General features: G+C 42.5%; 1 protein-coding gene across 1 annotated transcript; it reads right to left on the reverse strand.

The window, feature by feature from the left end:
- Positions 1–204: 204 nt before the first annotated feature.
- LOC122922055 lies at positions 205–13,136 on the reverse strand. The gene is made up of 7 exons (XM_044272486.1): positions 13,032–13,136; positions 10,060–10,380; positions 8,967–9,056; positions 5,859–5,948; positions 4,009–4,071; positions 3,404–3,426; positions 205–977 (listed from the first exon to the last, which is right to left on the reverse strand). The coding sequence occupies exons 1-7, from the start codon at positions 13,078–13,080 to the stop codon at positions 915–917; spliced, it is 699 nt and encodes a 232-aa protein (XP_044128421.1). The 5' UTR covers positions 13,081–13,136; the 3' UTR covers positions 205–914.
- Between the last annotated feature and the right edge of the window lie 4,996 nt (positions 13,137–18,132).

An 18,132-nucleotide genomic window follows, 5' to 3' on the forward strand; every position in this document is an offset into this window, starting at 1 on the left:
CATGACTGAAATTTTTATCTGATAGTTGGACAAAAGATCTTTCATGTTAGGAATCAAGATCATTAATGGAAAGAAAATTTGTGGAAAGATCATTAGTCCTTCACCCGGCATCACTGAATAGGTATGACCAATCTGCACGCCTGCAACTGCCAATCCTGACTAAAATGTGTATGACCGAGTCTGTAAAATGATTGTTCACCAGATGATCATTCATTCAATGTTTTTGTTGAACCATCAAACTACTTTTATTTATTGTGTGTGGTCACCTTTAGGAACAGAGCTTGTTCAACAATATCTAAACATATACGGATGTGTCCTTCCATAGCTTAGCTCTAGAATCAAGATATCACAAGAGGAGTAGTACGAGATGATCAACTTTTAATTAAAAAAAAAATATATATTTTTAGGCCTGTTTCACATATATAGTAAAAGATCCGGCAGGCGATTCTGGCAGGAAACAGCCTACCGGAAGCAACCACATTGTCGTCCTGCCTCATTTACTATAATGTGGACCTGCTGCAAACTGGCAAATATGCCGAGAAGCGACCAGACAAATAATGCTGCGGTATTTGTTCAGCAGCTTCTCGGCATATTTGCCAGGTTGCAGGTGGATCGTCGTTGGTCCACATTATAGTGAATGGGGCCGGCAGGTGACTTGTAGCTTCCGGCAGTGCGAGATCCATAAATCTCCGGCAGGCTGCTTCCCTGCAGGAACAGCCTGCCAAAGATGTAAAACGCTAGTGTGAAACTAGTCTTACACTACTCACAATTGTTTTCAAAGCTGGTCATCTCCCACCACCCATCTCAGGATATCTCCAACCAAGAGCCTTAGAGAGGACACAGGGTAAGGAAGTAATTTCTTCTTTTGATAGAACCAGATGGAAAACTTGAGCAGAATCTTTTTTTTTTCCCATTCAAACATTGTTCGTTGTCTGTAAGGTGACCTTCACGTTAGAATAGGTGACAGTCGTCTGTTCCTTAAAAACACAATACAGGATTGGGTGTATTCAAGTATTATACAATTTCTGAGTCAAGAAAGAGAGACAATAGAAATAAAAACATTCACACTATAAAGGGAAATAAAGCAATATTACGGGTTTCTATTCCTGACAATTTCAACATCTCTGCTGTCAGTGAGCGGGAATATTGTAGGTTTGCATTCAGAGGCTGAAAACCTGCACAGGCCTAGTATATCATACAGCTGAGAGCTAGTCCTCTAAGCCGCCTAGAATCCAAACCAACTAACTAACTTAAAGGGGTTCTCTGAGTTGTTGATCTGCACAGTGAATCGGATGGGGTGCTTATTGCTGTTCTTTTTTACTGCATAACCAGGGGCATAATTAAAGGTTGTGCTGAGTCATCAGTTGAACTTAGGTGAGGGGACCTATGTGAGGGACCTGGTTACAGATTTTGCAACAGGTGCCCAGGAGCTCTACAAAAAAGTAGCCTAAACGAGTGGAAATGCTCCAAATCCAGACACTGTAGCGCGTCTACAACCGGGGGAGCAATTCCTCCGCATGCGGTCCACAGATAACGGCAATCCCGAGCAAAAAATGCGTACAATGGAGGATGCCGGGGCGGACCGCATGCACCCCAAGAACATCTTACACAAAATGATACATTATACAGATGAAAAAACATATACATACACAAATCAGGTGTTTTTATGATTTTTTTTTGTTCATTTTAATCTGTATGGTGTGGAAAAACTCGAAGCTCAGCTTAGTTGCTGCTGTTGATGGACCTTATTACAACTCTTTTTATTATCACATTAAGGAAGAAGAACGGGGCCCTTCGTCGGCGCGCTCCCCTGAAAGGACTTCTGGACTGCGTGAGTATATTTGGAAGGCTAGTTCTTGTATTCATGGAATGCGTTTCGAGGGCATGTAGCTCTCTTCATCAGACATTTAATATGAACACATTTAAAAGATACCAAGTTGGCGCGCTCACTGCCGGGCGGGAGCCTGAATGACTAGGGAGGAAGGGAGGGTGGAGGAATGGGTGACCGACGAGTGAGAATTGATGAGTGGCAGAAGGGATCGGTAAGGCTGGAAGAGGAATGGATGAATAGCAGTTCTATCATAGGGTGGTCTACATGAAACCAGTACTGGTGTTGTATCTAAAAGGACACATTTTATTTATCTATTTTACGCACTTATATAGAGCGTGTTCCTCAGCGCTTTATAGACATTAGCATGGACACAATGTAGCTGCCACAATCTAAGGTCCCTATCAGTATGTCTTTGGAGTGTGGGAGAAAACCAGAGAACCCAGAGGAAACCTACACACATCTATAGCTTCCTGGGGCTCCTTCTCTTGTTACCCGAGTACTCCCCTGGTTGGTATGTCGTTTGGAGATGCTTGAGGCTATTTATTCCATCAGCGTTGTAGAAATTTGGTAACTGTGCATCGTTTTAATTGTCTACAAAGTATCTTCGGAATATTGTGGCATTATAGTGACCTCTAGTAGTTTAACATAGCAAATATGGTACAAGTGCCAGTATTTATTCCCTATAGGTTTTATGCTATGCTATTATTGATGATTATCTATTTTTCTATTATTATATATCAAGCTTGATATTATTTTTAGGATTACTCCACTCCTAGCCCAGCAGTAGGGGCATAGGTGTCATTTTAGACCAATTCTGGTTTCATGTATCCCACCCTATGATGGAACGACTAGTCATCCATTTCTCTCTCCCGCCTTATCGATCGCTTCTGCCACTGATCAATTCTCACTCCTCGGTCAGCCATTCCTCCACTTTCCCGTTCCTCCCCTAGTCATTCAGGTTCCCGCCCAGTAGTGAGCGCGCCAAATAGGGGCAGACTGGCCACAGTACCTACAGGGAAATTTCCCGGTGGGTCGATGACCAGTGGGTCACCAAAGCTCTCCTCTCTGCCACTGACCTGGTACATAATGAGCTCTCATGTACCCAACCAGCGATTGCACATGTCCAACACACCATAGGGCCACTTATTTATTTTTTTCCAGGGCCACTTTAAGTTACCAGTCTGCCTCTGGCGACAATTTTGTACCTTTTAAATATGTTCATGGACTGTCATGATGTATTAAATGCCTGATGAAGTTATATTGAAGATACTGCACATGAGGTGCTGCCGTTTTTGTGTTTTAGTACATTTCATTATCTCATTAACATCCAAATAATCAGAGATGCTTATTGAATATGTATATGTTAATGAGTCAGATCAAAGGTTTAAGACGGCAATGAGTATTAATAATAAAAGATCTATCAACAGCAGCATGTTCATGTTTTCCACTTAGCCACGTGGAGTAATTTTTTTTTCCACACTATTTTTACTAACAAGAGACAAGTCATATTCAAATGATGAAGACCTACCGAAATGTCATGTTTTCAGAGACAAATTTGTCTGCTCAACTCACCTGTACTCTTCTCACTGTAAAACCTGCAGGATAAAGAAAGAATATGTTACACTCAGTAATAGCTTTCATTCTCTTGATATTTTCATTGAATGTTCACTCAACTTGAGATGAAAAACACTAACAACAACTAAGACGGCCATAATAACTAATGTGGTCATGCTCACAATTTGGTACGTAAGAACCATCAGGACCCAAGGTATCAAGACAGACAAAAGACTTCTGTAAGACCTCCCCATCTACCATACTGATGAGAACCAAAAGAAAATGTGAGTTCTTTAATTAACGCTCCTAGTAGAAGAGGACAAGCTCCGTGCGGGTGAAACCACAGTACAGGCTAGGCATATTCTTAGCTATGTTCTTCTCGTTTTATTTTTACACTTCTTGCCTTTTTGCCGTTAAGGATTTCTAGAAAAAGTGAAGCAATGTTTCTTGGTTCCCCAAATAGGATTCCTATTTCTTCTGCAGATGGGGACCATGCTTGATTAAGTAGGAACTTTCTTAACGTGAGCTAGATTTTGAAGTGATATTTTCATTGTACCATTTTTACCCTTTTAGGTAACTAAATATAAAGGTTAGCAGTCATCAAAGGTACTGCTAATACTGACCTTTCTGTAGCTTATTTTTGTCCAGTTCAGTATACAATATCCCATCCTCTATATGACTGGTTCCTTACAAAGCAGAGAGTAAAACATAAGTCATTTAATAGAATTACATTCGTCTTTCAGCATGGATTCTAAAACTATATGGTTAACCAAGTCATAAGGAAACCATGATGAAAGAATAATGATGGCACATAATTATAAACACACTGGGACATCTGATTGTCAAGAGGTTATAGTCTTGGTCAGGGCCGGGAAAAGTCCTCCTCTAAATCCTAGGTGCGTCTTATGGGCCGGTGCGTCTTAGAGGGCGAAAAATACGGTCCTCAAACCAGCGATTGTCTGTAGCAGAGAGAAGATACCAGGACCACACAGAGGAGAAGCCAGCTGCTGCAGACGGGGCCAGGACCAGGTGAGCTGCGAGGCGGGGGGAGGGCGCCAAAATGTAGCTTCACTTGTGTTGGCAAAAATCCTTGAACCGGCCCTGATCCTGGTAAAATACTACAGGGAAAACCAAGCTGAACTGACGGCAACATGTAGAAGGCAGGTACTGGCTTACTTGGGGTTTGGGAAAACATTGTTTCTAGCCAAAGAACCTTGTTTTTAGCTAAAGACTCCTTCACAGTGGTTTGAGGAAAATTTTTCACCAGGTTATAGTTCCCAGAATACGGTAGTTGCCTAAAGACAGCAACAGGAAGGTGGCAAGGAATGGGAAAAGTGCAAATAAGCAAGCAAAGGGAAGTCCACAAGCCAAACATCACTAACAATTACCAAGATCAAAGCAGTGGATGAAATGGTAAAGGTACACATTAGTCTAAAGTTGGTCAAAATGGATGATTTCAACCAAAACTATCATTCATTGGGTAAAATGTAACCAGAATCGCTCATTAGTTTGACTGAAGACCCACTGCGATTGTGAAGACAAAAGTTTAACTTGTTTAAAAGTTTCATACAGTAGTCAATAGTTCATGAATGATCTTTCCATGGAAGACCATTTCAAGATTGTTACCATCCTTTGCCGCTGACACTGAACATGTATGATCAGTCTGAATGACTGTATTGTCCAATAATTACTAAAATGTGTATCAGCATGATGATTGTTCACCAGATGGTTGTCTGTTCAATGACCGTACAACCTCCTTCTTTCTAAGGTCAAGGCTAGTAATTGGGAATCTGCAGTGAGCATTAGGAAGTCCCATCTTCTAGAAATCGTAAGACATCAGTGGTTGTGTATGAGCTGGAAGCCACACCAATTTATGAAATGAATACCCTTGTGGTTGTACCTCTTTAGATTGTCCCCAAAGTTCTTTGGATCTTGGGCAATGGGTTTCTTCTTGATTAAATTATGTTTTGTAGACCCACTGATTTCAGAGGGAGACCTCTAATAATCTCTGGGCTAAATATTGAAGGGCCATAGTTAGGGTTAATTTTAACATTTGGTGGAAGTCTTCAGGCACCTGTCTATGATGCTCTGACTAACTAAAAAGTGGTGTATAAAAGTGAACCTTGAAGTTGCCGAACATGTCCTACAGACCAGCATAGTGCCAAACATGAATTCTAACCCTCTCATTACTTTTAGAAAGAATGCCCCATTCCCAGTGGGCTATGGTTCTAAATGACTGTAGAAGGTGTTAAATGGATACATAATGGTGAGAGTAATATTTTCTTAGACTGACAAGCATGAAGAAATCAGTGGTTGTGTCTATGGTTGTATCTCCCTGTCTGCAAGAGTTGGAGGATCATTTAATAGCTCTAAGAAGTGAAATACTGTGGTGGATAGGAAAGTTCTTGAGAACATGTGGGAATCACCAGATACTTCTTAAAAGTGCATGTATTTTAGCTCTTTCTATACGTACCTGTTTGACTTCTGGACAGTATGATGGTAACAATAAATATCAGCAGCAGAGCAAGTGTGGCAGATACACTCAGCATGATGGTAATCCATACTACAAGATAAAAGAAGTATTATTCCTGCTGGTAATGGGACATCATTTTTTTAAGTGGACAACAGAACTGGAAAAACATTAGATGTGGTCAAAGCTTCAGCTGTATCTCTTCAGGCCCTATTGCACCACATGGCCAACCTCCATGTTACATAAACCCTTGAGTAAAATTCACAAATTGGATCTTTCCCTATGACAAATCCAACATGTATATTACTAGAGAATCTCTGGTAGAAATCTGAGACTGACACTTAGATACTGTATCTTTCCTGGGTATGTGAAATGGGTCTGATCCTTCACTCCATGTGAATCAGATTGTTGAAACCCCATTTACTTGGATGGAAAGCTGGTCAAGACCGATCTGATGCAGATTCCAGTGCAGACAAATCCTTTCTATAGTTCCTATCATAAATAACAATGATTGGGTGACCCCTGTATCAACCAGAGCAAAAGTCACTCTGGAAACTGGCTTATAGTCTCCATACCAGTTCACGATCAAGGGTCCGGTCAGTCCACCAAGGTCAGCTAGTCATCAACAGTTGCCCACAACATATGAGCTCCTTAAAGACCTTTTTTCACTAAAACGTTTAAAAAAAAAAAAGTTTCTCACATGGCACCTTTCCCTGAAGTCTGATGTCCAACCAGTTCCCCTAGCTTCAGTATTGCCCCTACTATCTCCATTGTGCCAGTCTTGATTTGAACTGATTGTCAGTCTAGTCTGATACGCTGTTTGGTTGCTAAGAAAACAAAGCCCTAGCGACCAGTCTTATCTCAATTTATCAAACATCTTACAGCTATATTGATCATATTATTATAGAAATACACTTTTGAGAAAAAACACTTTAGATTTTGTATGGAAATTCCCTGGAAGCAAGATTGGATTGGGACATTTTTGGTGGTGAGAATCGGGACACATCTTACTTTATCAGTCAGTAAATAGTGTTGAGCGCAAATATTCGAATAGCGAATTTTAATCGTGAATATCGACACTTCGAGAATTCGCGAATATTTAGAATATAGCACTATATATTCCTAAATTTGAATATTAGTTTTTTTTCCCCCACAGTACACATAATCCCTCCCTGCTTCTAGCTTGTGGGCCAATGAGAAGGCTGTAAGAGCTTAGCTACTTCCCTAGCAACCAATAGGAAAGTTGCCTACCCCTTACACAGAAGTATTTTTCTGTGTTTTAGAGTTAGGCCTCTTTCACATGGGCGTTCCGGATTTGATCCGGATGCGTCCCGGGTGCATTGTGGCAAACCCGTGCAAGTAGGCACACAATTGCAGTCAGTTTTTTCCTCGCGAGTGCAAGGTACCTTGACCCGAACCCGGACTTCTTTACTGAAGTTCGGTGTTCTGTAGATTTTATTATTTTCCCTTATAACATGGTTATAAGGGAAATAATAGCATTCTGACTACATAATGCTTACTAAAATGTAGATTAAGGTGTTAAAAAAAGTAATTAACTCACCTCATTCCCTTGATCGCACAGCCGGCACCGCCTTCTTTCTTCTTCTTTCAGGACCTGCTAAAGGACCTTTGATGACGTAATTGCGCTCACCGCGTGGTGATCCTTCTGTCTTCATTCAGCAGGACCTGCGCTGACGTCACCACGCTCACCACGTGGTGAGCGCGATTATGTCATCAAAGGTCCTTTTGCAGGTCCTGAAAGAAGAAGAAAGAAGACATGCCGGCTGCACGATCAAGTGGATAAGGTGAGTAAATAATTATTATTTTTTTTAACCCCCTCCATCACTATTGTACTAAGCATTCTGTATTCAGAATGCCATTATTTTCCCTTATAACCATGTTATAAGAGAAAATAATACAGTGAATTTACCTTAAAGGGGTTGCTCATCCCTATCATCCAACCATGCGTGAAAATTGCACCGCATCGCACTTTTCTGTGTTTTAGGGGTAGTGTTTTAGGGTTTCGTGTGTTTAGTAATTAGTGTAAGCGTCTTTTTTTTGTGTGTTTCAGGGTTTTGTGTATTTTTTATTTTACCGTTTTTGCCCCATTGTCCCCAACCCAATAAAGTTTGCCCAAATTCCCTCATTATTTTCCTTATATATTTTATTTGTATATAAAAACACACCATGAGTACACGTGGGCATGCCGGCAGCCGTGGTCGTGGTAGGGGAGTCGGTTCCAGTGCTGGACCGCTGCCAGCACGGGGCCGCTCCTCTAGCCACGAAGGGGCGGCTGCAGGTGGCAGGGGCCTCATCCGTGATTTATTTGGGGCGTGGCAGCCGCCCAATTTCATCTCAGGACGCCAAGGCAGTTGTCTCATTCGTGATTGTGTGTGTGTGTGGAGTCTGAGCAATGAGATATTGGCCGGCTGAGCAGAGATGTACCTGCCTAGTGAAGTCACGGAAGGGTATGGGGTGTACAGCTGGTTCGCCTCCCTATGGTGCAATGAACCGGCAAATACTGGCGTTAAGACAAAGAAAGCTTCTCCTGAGTCCTGACCAACAGGACCCAAACTGTAATCTATAGACTGTATGTGTGTGTGTGTGTGGGGGGTGTATATAGTGTGCAGCAGGAAAATGGATGTGCAATGTGCATGTGAGAGATATTTCTCTGCTGTCCATACGTACATGCTACAGACATAGTGCTGGGATGTCAGAACAATACTTAGTGCACCAATCACTAATAGCTACTTAAACCTGATAAAAAGTGAAGTTCTATGTATCTGAAAAAAAAAATTTGGATCATAAGTGGCGATTTTCGCAATCACAAATATTTTATAACACTATCTGCATATAAAGCGATTGGTCTGACATGCACGTGAAATGTAACCAAATACACTGGTTTAATGTGAAATTACTTACAGTGATCAGGAGCTCTTCTTCACGCCTCAAACTTTGGGTAGTTTGAAAACAGTTGCTAGTCCACGCCCCTTTTTGCGCATGCGCATTAAGCAAATTTTGCAACAAAGATAGTGAATTTGCTAAATATATGATGAATATTCGCCCATATATTCTCAAAATCGAATATTCTTACTTGAAAACCATTCTTACCTGTGACCTGTTTACTGGACTTGGTGGTCATAGCTTCTGTGCTGATCCTTATGGGTGAAGTTGTACTTGGGCTACTGGAAAAGACTTGCTCTTCGAATCATTGAGTTGTATTGAAAAACATAAGCGTAATGAAGAAACGTCAATTAAATGCTCAATTTACTAAAAAGTGGGCAGTTTTATGAACAAAAGATACATACATTTCAGATGTCCTGTCTATGGATAAGCACAGAGTTTCTGGCTTCTGACCAAGGGCATATATAAGTTATAGTAAGTCCAAATAGCCCCCGACCCCATATAATTTCTCTAAGGACAGTAGAATTTCCCGACATATATCTCTAGTGGAAGGGTACAACATATACCACCATCTACAGTAGGTCCCATTACAAAATAAAAATGGCTAACTACTCTATATCCTTCTCCATAGAATCATATAGTCACTAGAAGCAGGAATGGCACCCATCAAGATGGCTTCCGAGTCCTAAGATAGTGGAGGAGTCCAATCTTCAAGACGTTGATCTTGTGACAAAAGGGGAAAGAGGTTCTGTTAATGAGATGCTGTTTGTCTGGATTGTCCTCCTCCTTCTTCCATCATCTTTTGTAGAGTCATGCATGGTTCCGTGGCCACAGCAAACTCGAGATGTTGGTCTGGTATTTTTTTAAGGTAGGTATTGAGGGTGTCCTTGAACTCTGGCCTGAGATAACTTGGGAATATAGGATGCAACTGGTCTGGCATGTGCCAAAAGGACACCTTTTTTCACTTACCTTTGGCACATACATGGGGAGCCTTCCCGGCACACATTCCTGATAAAGTTTACAAACATGACATAAAGACGCCTAAGCGATTTCTAGCAGAACTATCAGCTTCAGATCAAAGTTGTCCGTCATGTTGCCTACAATGGTCCCACTAACAATAAACATCTCAGCATTGTAGGGGCAGCCTAGTAGAAGCCAGAACAAAATTATTCTGTTTTTGCTTCTTTAATTATTACATGTTTAAATATGTTTTGTCCTACTCCTGGTGAAGCCTTTTACTATTGTCTTAGAAATACTTTATAGAAGGGAACACAGGGATTAGTAGATTGCGCTAACCTACCATATACTGTCAGATTGTAGAACTGAGCGCACTGGCCTGATATCCGCCGCAGGACGCTGCCTTTATAGATTCCTTGGTCTTCTCTGGTTAGTTTGGTTATAATTAATGTCCCATTATCTGTAACATTAATGCGACCATTATAGAACATGCTTCTAATAACAACAGGTTTCCCAGGTTCTGTTACCGCAAAAATATTTTTGTCTCTGCTGCTCATCCACGTGATGTCCTGGATTTCAGTCTGCTGGACGGGGAGCATCACCTCCCCTCCCACGTTACTCTCTACATGTCTTGTGTCCCCACAGGTTTCTTCAATGCTCAAACCTGGAATAAGAGGTGGATTTTACAAAACAAAATCAGAAATAAAAAAGAAAGAATAAATTCTCAGAGTGAAGTTATAAAGCAAATTAAATGATACCAGTCAAAACGGAGACACCCACCTGTAGACAGTACTGTTTGGGGGTTCTTTCCCCTCATCGGTATCAGTTACTGGTTGGTTGAGTTGCAGCTCAGGAGGGTACAGAGCTGCATCAAAGGGATCTCATTAAGCCAATCGGTACTCTGGTTCGTTCAGATGATAAGCAAGAACCCCCAAACGATGCAGTCTATAGGTGGGTCTCTCTAGTTTGGCATTGCATGAAAAGTCTCCATACACCCCTGTGTCTCCTCAGTGAGAAACAGCACCCTCCAAACCACAATGGACATATGAAGCAGAGCTGAAATAAAGATGTCAGGTAAAGAACCTGCCACGTGTGATGGCTGGTCAACCAACCAAAATTATGACATGTCCTCCTAAAATAAAATAAAAAAAACAGAGACATAACTATAGGTGGTGCAGAGATGGCAGTCACTCTTGGACCTGGTGCCCAATAGACCCTCTTTCACATAGGCAGTGTTATAAATGGCACCAGTTAGATCTGTTTTTGGAGAGTTTGGAGACAACCAATATTTCGGTGAAAATCTTTCTTGTGAAAGATGTTTTGAAGAAGGTAAGCCAAAGTTCAAATATCTAAAGAATGTTCCTTTCCAAACAGAGGTTGTGGGGTATGTACACTACGTGCAGAATTATTAGGCAAATGAGTATTTTGACCACATCATCCTCTTTATGCATGTTGTCTTACTCCAAGCTGTATAGGCTCGAAAGCCTACTACCAATTAAGCATATTAGGTGATGTGCATCTCTGTAATGAGAAGGGGTGTGGTCTAATGACCAACACCCTATATCAGGTGTGCATAATTATTAGGCAACTTCCTTTCCTTTGGCAAAATGGGTCAAAAGAAGGACTTGACAGGCTCAGAAAAGTCAAAAATAGTGAGATATCTTGCAGAGGGATGCAGCACTCTTAAAATTGCAAAGCTTCTGAAGCGTGATCATCGAACAATCAAGCGTTTCATTCAAAATAGTCAACAGGGTCGCAAGAAGCGTGTGGAAAAACCAAGGCGCAAAATAACTGCCCATGAACTGAGAAAAGTCAAGCGTGCAGCTGCCAAGATGCCACTTGCCACCAGTTTGGCCATATTTCAGAGCTGCAACATCACTGGAGTGCCCAAAAGCACAAGGTGTGCAATACTCAGAGACATGGCCAAGGTAAGAAAGGCTGAAAGACAACCACCACTGAACAAGACACACAAGCTGAAACGTCAAGACTGGGCCAAGAAATATCTCAAGACTGATTTTTCTAAGGTTTTATGGACTGATGAAATGAGAGTGAGTCTTGATGGGCCAGATGGCTGGATTGGTAAAGGGCAGAGAGCTCCAGTCCGACTCAGACGCCAGCAAGGTGGAGGTGGAGTACTGGTTTGGGCTGGTATCATCAAAGATGAGCTTGTGGGGCCTTTTTGGGTTGAGGATGGAGTCAAGCTCAACTCCCAGTCCTACTGCCAGTTTCTGGAAGACACCTTCTTCAAGCAGTGGTACAGGAAGAAGTCTGCAAGGTAAGAAAAACATGATTTTCATGCAGGACAATGCTCCATCACACGCGTCCAAGTACTCCACAACGTGGCTGGCAAGAAAGGGTATAAAAGAAGAAAATCTAATGACATGGCCTCCTTGTTCACCTGATCTGAACCCCATTGAGAACCTGTGGTCCATCATCAAATGTGAGATTTACAAGGAGGGAAAACAGTACACCTCTCTGAACAGTGTCTGGGAGGCTGTGGTTGCTGCTGCACGCAATGTTGATGGTGAACAGATCAAAACACTGACAGAATCCATGGATGGCAGGCTTTTGAGTGTCCTTGCAAAGAAAGGTGGCTATATTGGTCACTGATTTGTTTTTGTTTTGTTTTTGAATGTCAGAAATGTATATTTGTGAATGTTGAGATGTTATATTGGTTTCACTGGTAAAAATAAATAATTGAAATGGGTATATATTTGTTTTTTGTTACGTTGCCTAATAATTATGCACAGTAATAGTCACCTGCACACACAGATATCCCCCTAAAATAGCTAAAACTAAAAACAAACCAAAAACTTCTTCCAAAAATATTCAGCTTTGATATTAATGAGTTTTTTGGGTTCATTGAGAACATGGTTGTTGTTCAATAATAAAATTAATCCTCAAAAATACAACTTGCCTAATAATTCTGCACTCCCTGTATTATGTAATCCCCAACCCATAGTTCAGGAGCCACATGTAACACTTGGTTCCTTACATGAAGGTTTCTAGCTGGTGACAGCCCAAAATACCATCATGCCATGTGTAACCTTAGAGGACAAGAAACTACTGAAATAGGGTCATAACAATATCATTCTCAAAGGGTCAGAGCCATGTATAAAAGCACTTAGCAATGACCATGGACCTTCAAGATGGAGGTAACCCGATGAGTACAGCATATTCAGAAGCTTAGCTCCTTCTCTAATTCTATCTAATGTTGACGTATACTCTGAGTTTGACAATTGTAGCAGAGCTAAGTTTGGCATTTGATCACAGTTCTAAGCTAGCCTTAAGATGAGATAACATTTTAGAACTTACCTTTCTGAAGATAAAGAAATATCATGGAAAATACTAAGAGATGGTCCATGTTGTTCTTTCTTCCACACTTGTCTTAGAGAAAACTAGAGGCATTATGAGTTGTTTTCTGCTTTTTCACGTTCCGCCCTCCACAACCACAGACCATTGTATATGGAACAAGACAATAAAACATAGCCCCCTGGTGGAGAAGTCTACACTGTGAACTACGTACAATATTCATTATCGGTCAGTTCAGGCTTCTGATCAAACTAGAAAACTCAAGGACTAACAGTGAACCTAAACTTTACACTTTCTTCATATCAGGATGTATGGGTTGATCCTCACACTTTAGATTGACTGTTTGGAATTGTATTTATGTCAGCTGCAGTTAGGTGTGGAGAAGCTACTAAAAACAGAAATGTAAACTAAAAAAAGAATGTAGACTTCCTCCTTTGGAAAAATCTAAGGGAACCGGGGCAGAGCACTTAGGTGGAGTGGTGGTGGTGGTGGTGGGGGTGTGTGTAATAACTAGAGTCATTTGGATTTTGTGACCCTCTCCCTAAAAAAAAAAAGGATTTTTTTTTGGCCTCATGTGGCCATGCTGTGTTCATCCTCAATGCCGCTGTTCACTAACTTTCCCAATCTAATATTTTATGTAATTATGATGTATGACCACTAGGTGGTGCTGTATATTGCAAAATCATGCAGCTCATCACATAAGATCTTTGTAGAGCAGATGTTCCACCTAGTGGCGACTTTGCATATTACAAGCAGCAATGCCCAGTTGATCCATAGCCAATATTTCCTCTGTTTTCTATGTGATTTTTTTTCTTTTTCTAAACTCTCCATCTCTAAACCATCAGTAACCTCACCCCCCGAATAAGGCCTCCCCAGCTCACTACACACCCTTTTTAAATCAAGAATTTGAACCGATCTAGAAACGCGCTCATTTTTATGACCTTGGAAATACTGGAACATCAGCTGAAACCATGGGCTTCTTTTTCTACATTGTACATACTTCCCTGCACAGTGGCGCCCCCATCCCCTCCGCCAGGATGTATATGGAACTGCAGCTATCCCTATTCACTAGGATGAAGCTGTGCTGCAGTCCTTCGGCATATCAATGTGCATTCAAAAAGCATTGAATGTGCATCTCCTTGTGCTCTAAATCAGTTGGGGTGTCAGAGGCTGGACCCCCTCCGATCACAGAGTGATGGCATATCCTAGGATTATGCCATCAGTTTTTGAGATAGGATTATCCCTATAAAAGACCAGGCATCATAGACATTGCCTTAATCATCATATACTTACGTTCCTGTAACTACCATTCCGATCTAGTAGGGACTAGAGTTGAGCGGACACCTGGATGTTCGGGTTCGACGGGTTTGGCCGAACTTCACAAAAAATTTCGAGTTCGGGACCCGAACTTGACCCTGAACCCGAACCCCATTGAAGTCAATGGGGACCCGAACTTTGGAGCACTAAAATGGCTCTTAAAAAGTCATGGAAAGGGCTAGAGCAAATGTCAGCAAACAAATGTGTATAGGAAAATGACTTAAAATAACATAAAATATGTAAAAATAAAAAATAATAATGTTGATCTAGGAAGAGGAGTTCCATATGGAGTAGGAGGTTGAGGAGGCGGTGGAAGCGGCGGTGGAGGAGGGAGCCTACACAGTTTTTTGGTTTTGTTTTAAAAAAAAAAAATTATTATTTTTTTTTTTGTTCAAATTTGGGTAGACCCCAAAACATTGGGAAATATATAAAATAAAACAAAGAGAAAGTGCGCTGGAGTACAACAATGGCTGGGTGAGGCCGGTATACATGTCTATTCTGCACAAGGTACGGACAGGCCCTGAGGGATCCATGCCTGGTTCATTTTAATGAATATGAGTTTATCCACATTGGCTGTGGACAGGCGGCTGCGCTTGTCTGTGATGACGCCCCCTGCCGTGCTAAACATGTTTAGATAATACACTGGCTGCAGGGCAGGCCAGCACCTCCAAGGCGTGAAGGGCAAGCTCAGGCCATGTGCCCAATTTGGAGACACAGAAGTTGAAGGGGGCAGACCCGTCAGTCAGTACGTGTAGGCGTGTGCACACATACTGCTCCACCATGTTGGTGAAATGCTGCCTCCTGCTAAGACGTTCTATATCAGCTGGTGGTGCTGGTTGTTGTGGCGTGCTGACAAAGCTTTTCCACATTTCGGCCATGCTAACCCTGCCTTCTGAGGTGCTGGCGGTGCCCCAGCTGCGTTGGCGACCTCTGCCTTCGCCTTGTGCTTCCACTGTGCCCCCACTGTCAGGTGGGAATGCCACCAGCAGCGCGTCTACCAGCGTGCGCTTGTACTCGCGCATCTTACGATCACGCTCCAGTGTTGGAATTAAGGACGGTATGTTGTCCTTGTAACGGGGATCCAGCAGCGTGGCCATCCAGTAATCAGCACAAGTTAGAATGTGGGCAACTCGGCGGTCGTTGCGGAGACACTGCAGCATGTAATCGCTCATGTGTGCCAGGCTGCCCAGAGGCAACGAAAAGCTGTCCTCTGTGGGAGGTGTATCGTCTGTGTCCTCTGTATCCCGTCAGCCACGCACCAGTGATGGCCATGAGCTGGTCTGGGTGCCACCCTGCTGTGAACACGGTTCCTCCTCCCGCTCATCCTCCACCTCGTCATCCTCCAGGACTGTGCCCTGGCTGGACAATTGTGTACCTGGCGTATGTTGGTGCAGGAACCCACCCTCGGAGACAGGTCAGTCGCATGACCTTGATTTTATGTGGGGGTCGAGGACCTCATCGTCCTCCACATCATCTTCCGCCCAGTCTTCACCCCTGCCCTCCTTGTCGGTCTGCAGACTGCAGAAAGCCACAGCAGTTGGCACTTGTGTTTCGTCATCATCCGAGACATGCTGCGGTGGTCCTCCCATGTACTCATCCTGAACATAAGTGGTTGGGCATCGGTGCACTCAATCTCTTCCACTTCTGGGGCAGGGCTAGGTGGATGGCCCTGGGAAACCCTGCTAACAGAGTCATCAAAAAGCAATAGAGACTGCTACATGACTTGGGGCTCAGACTGCTTGGCTGATTTGCAAGTGGGTGAGGTGAAAGACTGATGGCCATGGTCTGCAAGGGACTGGGTGGGAGACAATGTGAAGGAACTGGAGGCACTGTCAGCCACCCAATCTACTATCGCTTGTACTTGTTCAGGCCTCACCATTCGTAGAGCCGCATTCGGCCCTACCAAATAATGCTGAAGGTTCTGTTGCCTACTGGCACCTGAGGAAGGGGTTTCACTTGTGCGTGTAGCTGGCACAGATCGACCACGTCCTCTCCCTGCAACAGGAGCTCCACCAACACCAGCAGCACCACGACCGGGGCCACGTCCCTTATTTGACATTCTCCTCATTCTTTGCGTTCACCCACCAAACTAACAGATGGTTTATGTCAGGCGACAATGTAACCGCCAATAGTCAACAATTAAGTTCATTGACAGTAAGGCAGTGCCGGTGTCATAAAGAGGAAAAATTTCTTGAGGTCACACAATAGTGTAACAGGCGAATTTTATACAATTACTTCACGGTCACAAAATTTTTTAATTTGTCTACCAACAATGTAACAGCAGTATTTAATGCTTGTATTGGACTGTCAGAAATGCAGCAAAGGCTGCAAAAGGTACTTTATGGAAAAAAATATAGAATTTTTTCACCCACAATTAAACAGATGGATTTAACAGATTTTCTTTCACGATTATCACAAATGCAGTGCAGGGCGCAAATGTACTTTTTAGCAAAACAAATGTCCCCACAGAATCTAACAGATGAATTTACTTGGATTGTACTTTACAGAATTTTTGGGGAATATGTCACCCTCTGGGTCCCTTACCTATATTATTTTCCCTTCCCCTGGCACATATGCAGTGCAGGTGCACTTAAAAAATGGGTATATGTTTCCCACTGAACTAAAAGAACAGGGTTCAATTATTGTCCCTGGCACATATGCAGTGCTGGTGCACTGAACTTGCACAAAATGGCCGCCGACGCCCACCTAACTAACAGACGAATAAAACGTATTTTTCTGTGTCACTGGGCTCAGGGCAGGGTAAAAAATTGTGCACTGCACCCACACAAAAAATCGCTGTAGGTCGCAGAGTTAACAACAAGTTCTGATAACAGATAGATCCTTTCCTATTCTCTCCCTCACAGCAGCAGCATCCTCTCCCCACACTAGTAAGAGCACTACGTGACTCCAGCTTTTATAGAGGCTGGGTCACATGCTGCACTGGCCAATCACAGCCATGCCATTAGTAGGCATGGCTGTAATGGCTTCTAAGGGCACACGAGTTAAACGCTCGTTGATTGGCTGCCTGCCCTGCAGCCTTTTAAAAAGCACCATTAAATCAGCGAACACCGAACTCAAACTTTTACTTTTACTGAAAAGTTTGTGTTCGGGTCTGGGGTCTAAAAATCCTAAACTTCACAGTTCGGGTTCGCTCAACCCTAGTAGGGACTGGAAGTGGGGAAGATGAGTGGTTTTTTTTTCACTTTCCACTCTTTAACCCCTTTAACCCCATCCTGACTGCCGCTGTATATGTACAATGGAAGTCAGATCTTTAAAGATGATGTGCAGTGGGCACCATAGTCACCTACAGACATCCAGGGGTAAGGTCTGCGATTGGCGATAACATTGATCGCAGACATTTAACGCCCCCAAATGCTATGATCAATTGTGACCAAGTCATCTGAGGCGGCTTTCCCTGTGAGTGCTGCGCTACCGGGTCCATGGCAATCAAGGGAGCAGTCACTGTCTGCGATAGGCTGAGTCTCTCTGAAGACTCATGCTATTGTAGTTGTAACTCCTATGGAGCCTCGGCTCCATAAGAACACAGCAAATTTGCAATAAATTGCAAAGTAAGTGAGGCAATCTACTAATTGATTCTTTGGGAATAGTGACTAGAGAATAGTCACAAAGGGAAACCAAAAAAAGTTAAAAAAGTGATTTTTTTTAAAAGATATAAAAAATATAAACATTAAAGTCAAAAGAATTAACCAAAAATAAAGATCATAGGCATTGCTACATCCCAAAATGACCATACTAGTAAAATATGATTGTGTTTATCTCGTACAGT

This window comes from Bufo gargarizans, chromosome 11, assembly GCF_014858855.1.
Source record: "Bufo gargarizans isolate SCDJY-AF-19 chromosome 11, ASM1485885v1, whole genome shotgun sequence".
NCBI classification, from domain to species: domain Eukaryota; kingdom Metazoa; phylum Chordata; class Amphibia; order Anura; family Bufonidae; genus Bufo; species Bufo gargarizans.

Excerpts from the sequence above, each read along its gene's own strand:
- LOC122922055 (XM_044272486.1), bottom strand. The coding sequence starts at position 13,080 with ATGGACCATCTCTTAGTATTTTCCATGATATTTCTTTATCTTCAGAAA. Across the intron at positions 10,381-13,031 it reads ATTTCTTTATCTTCAGAAAG|GTTTGAGCATTGAAGAAACC; the intron begins GTAAGTTCTAAA and ends CTCTTATTCCAG. Across the intron at positions 9,057-10,059 it reads CTACAATCTGACAGTATATG|AGCAAGTCTTTTCCAGTAGC; the intron begins GTAGGTTAGCGC and ends AATGATTCGAAG.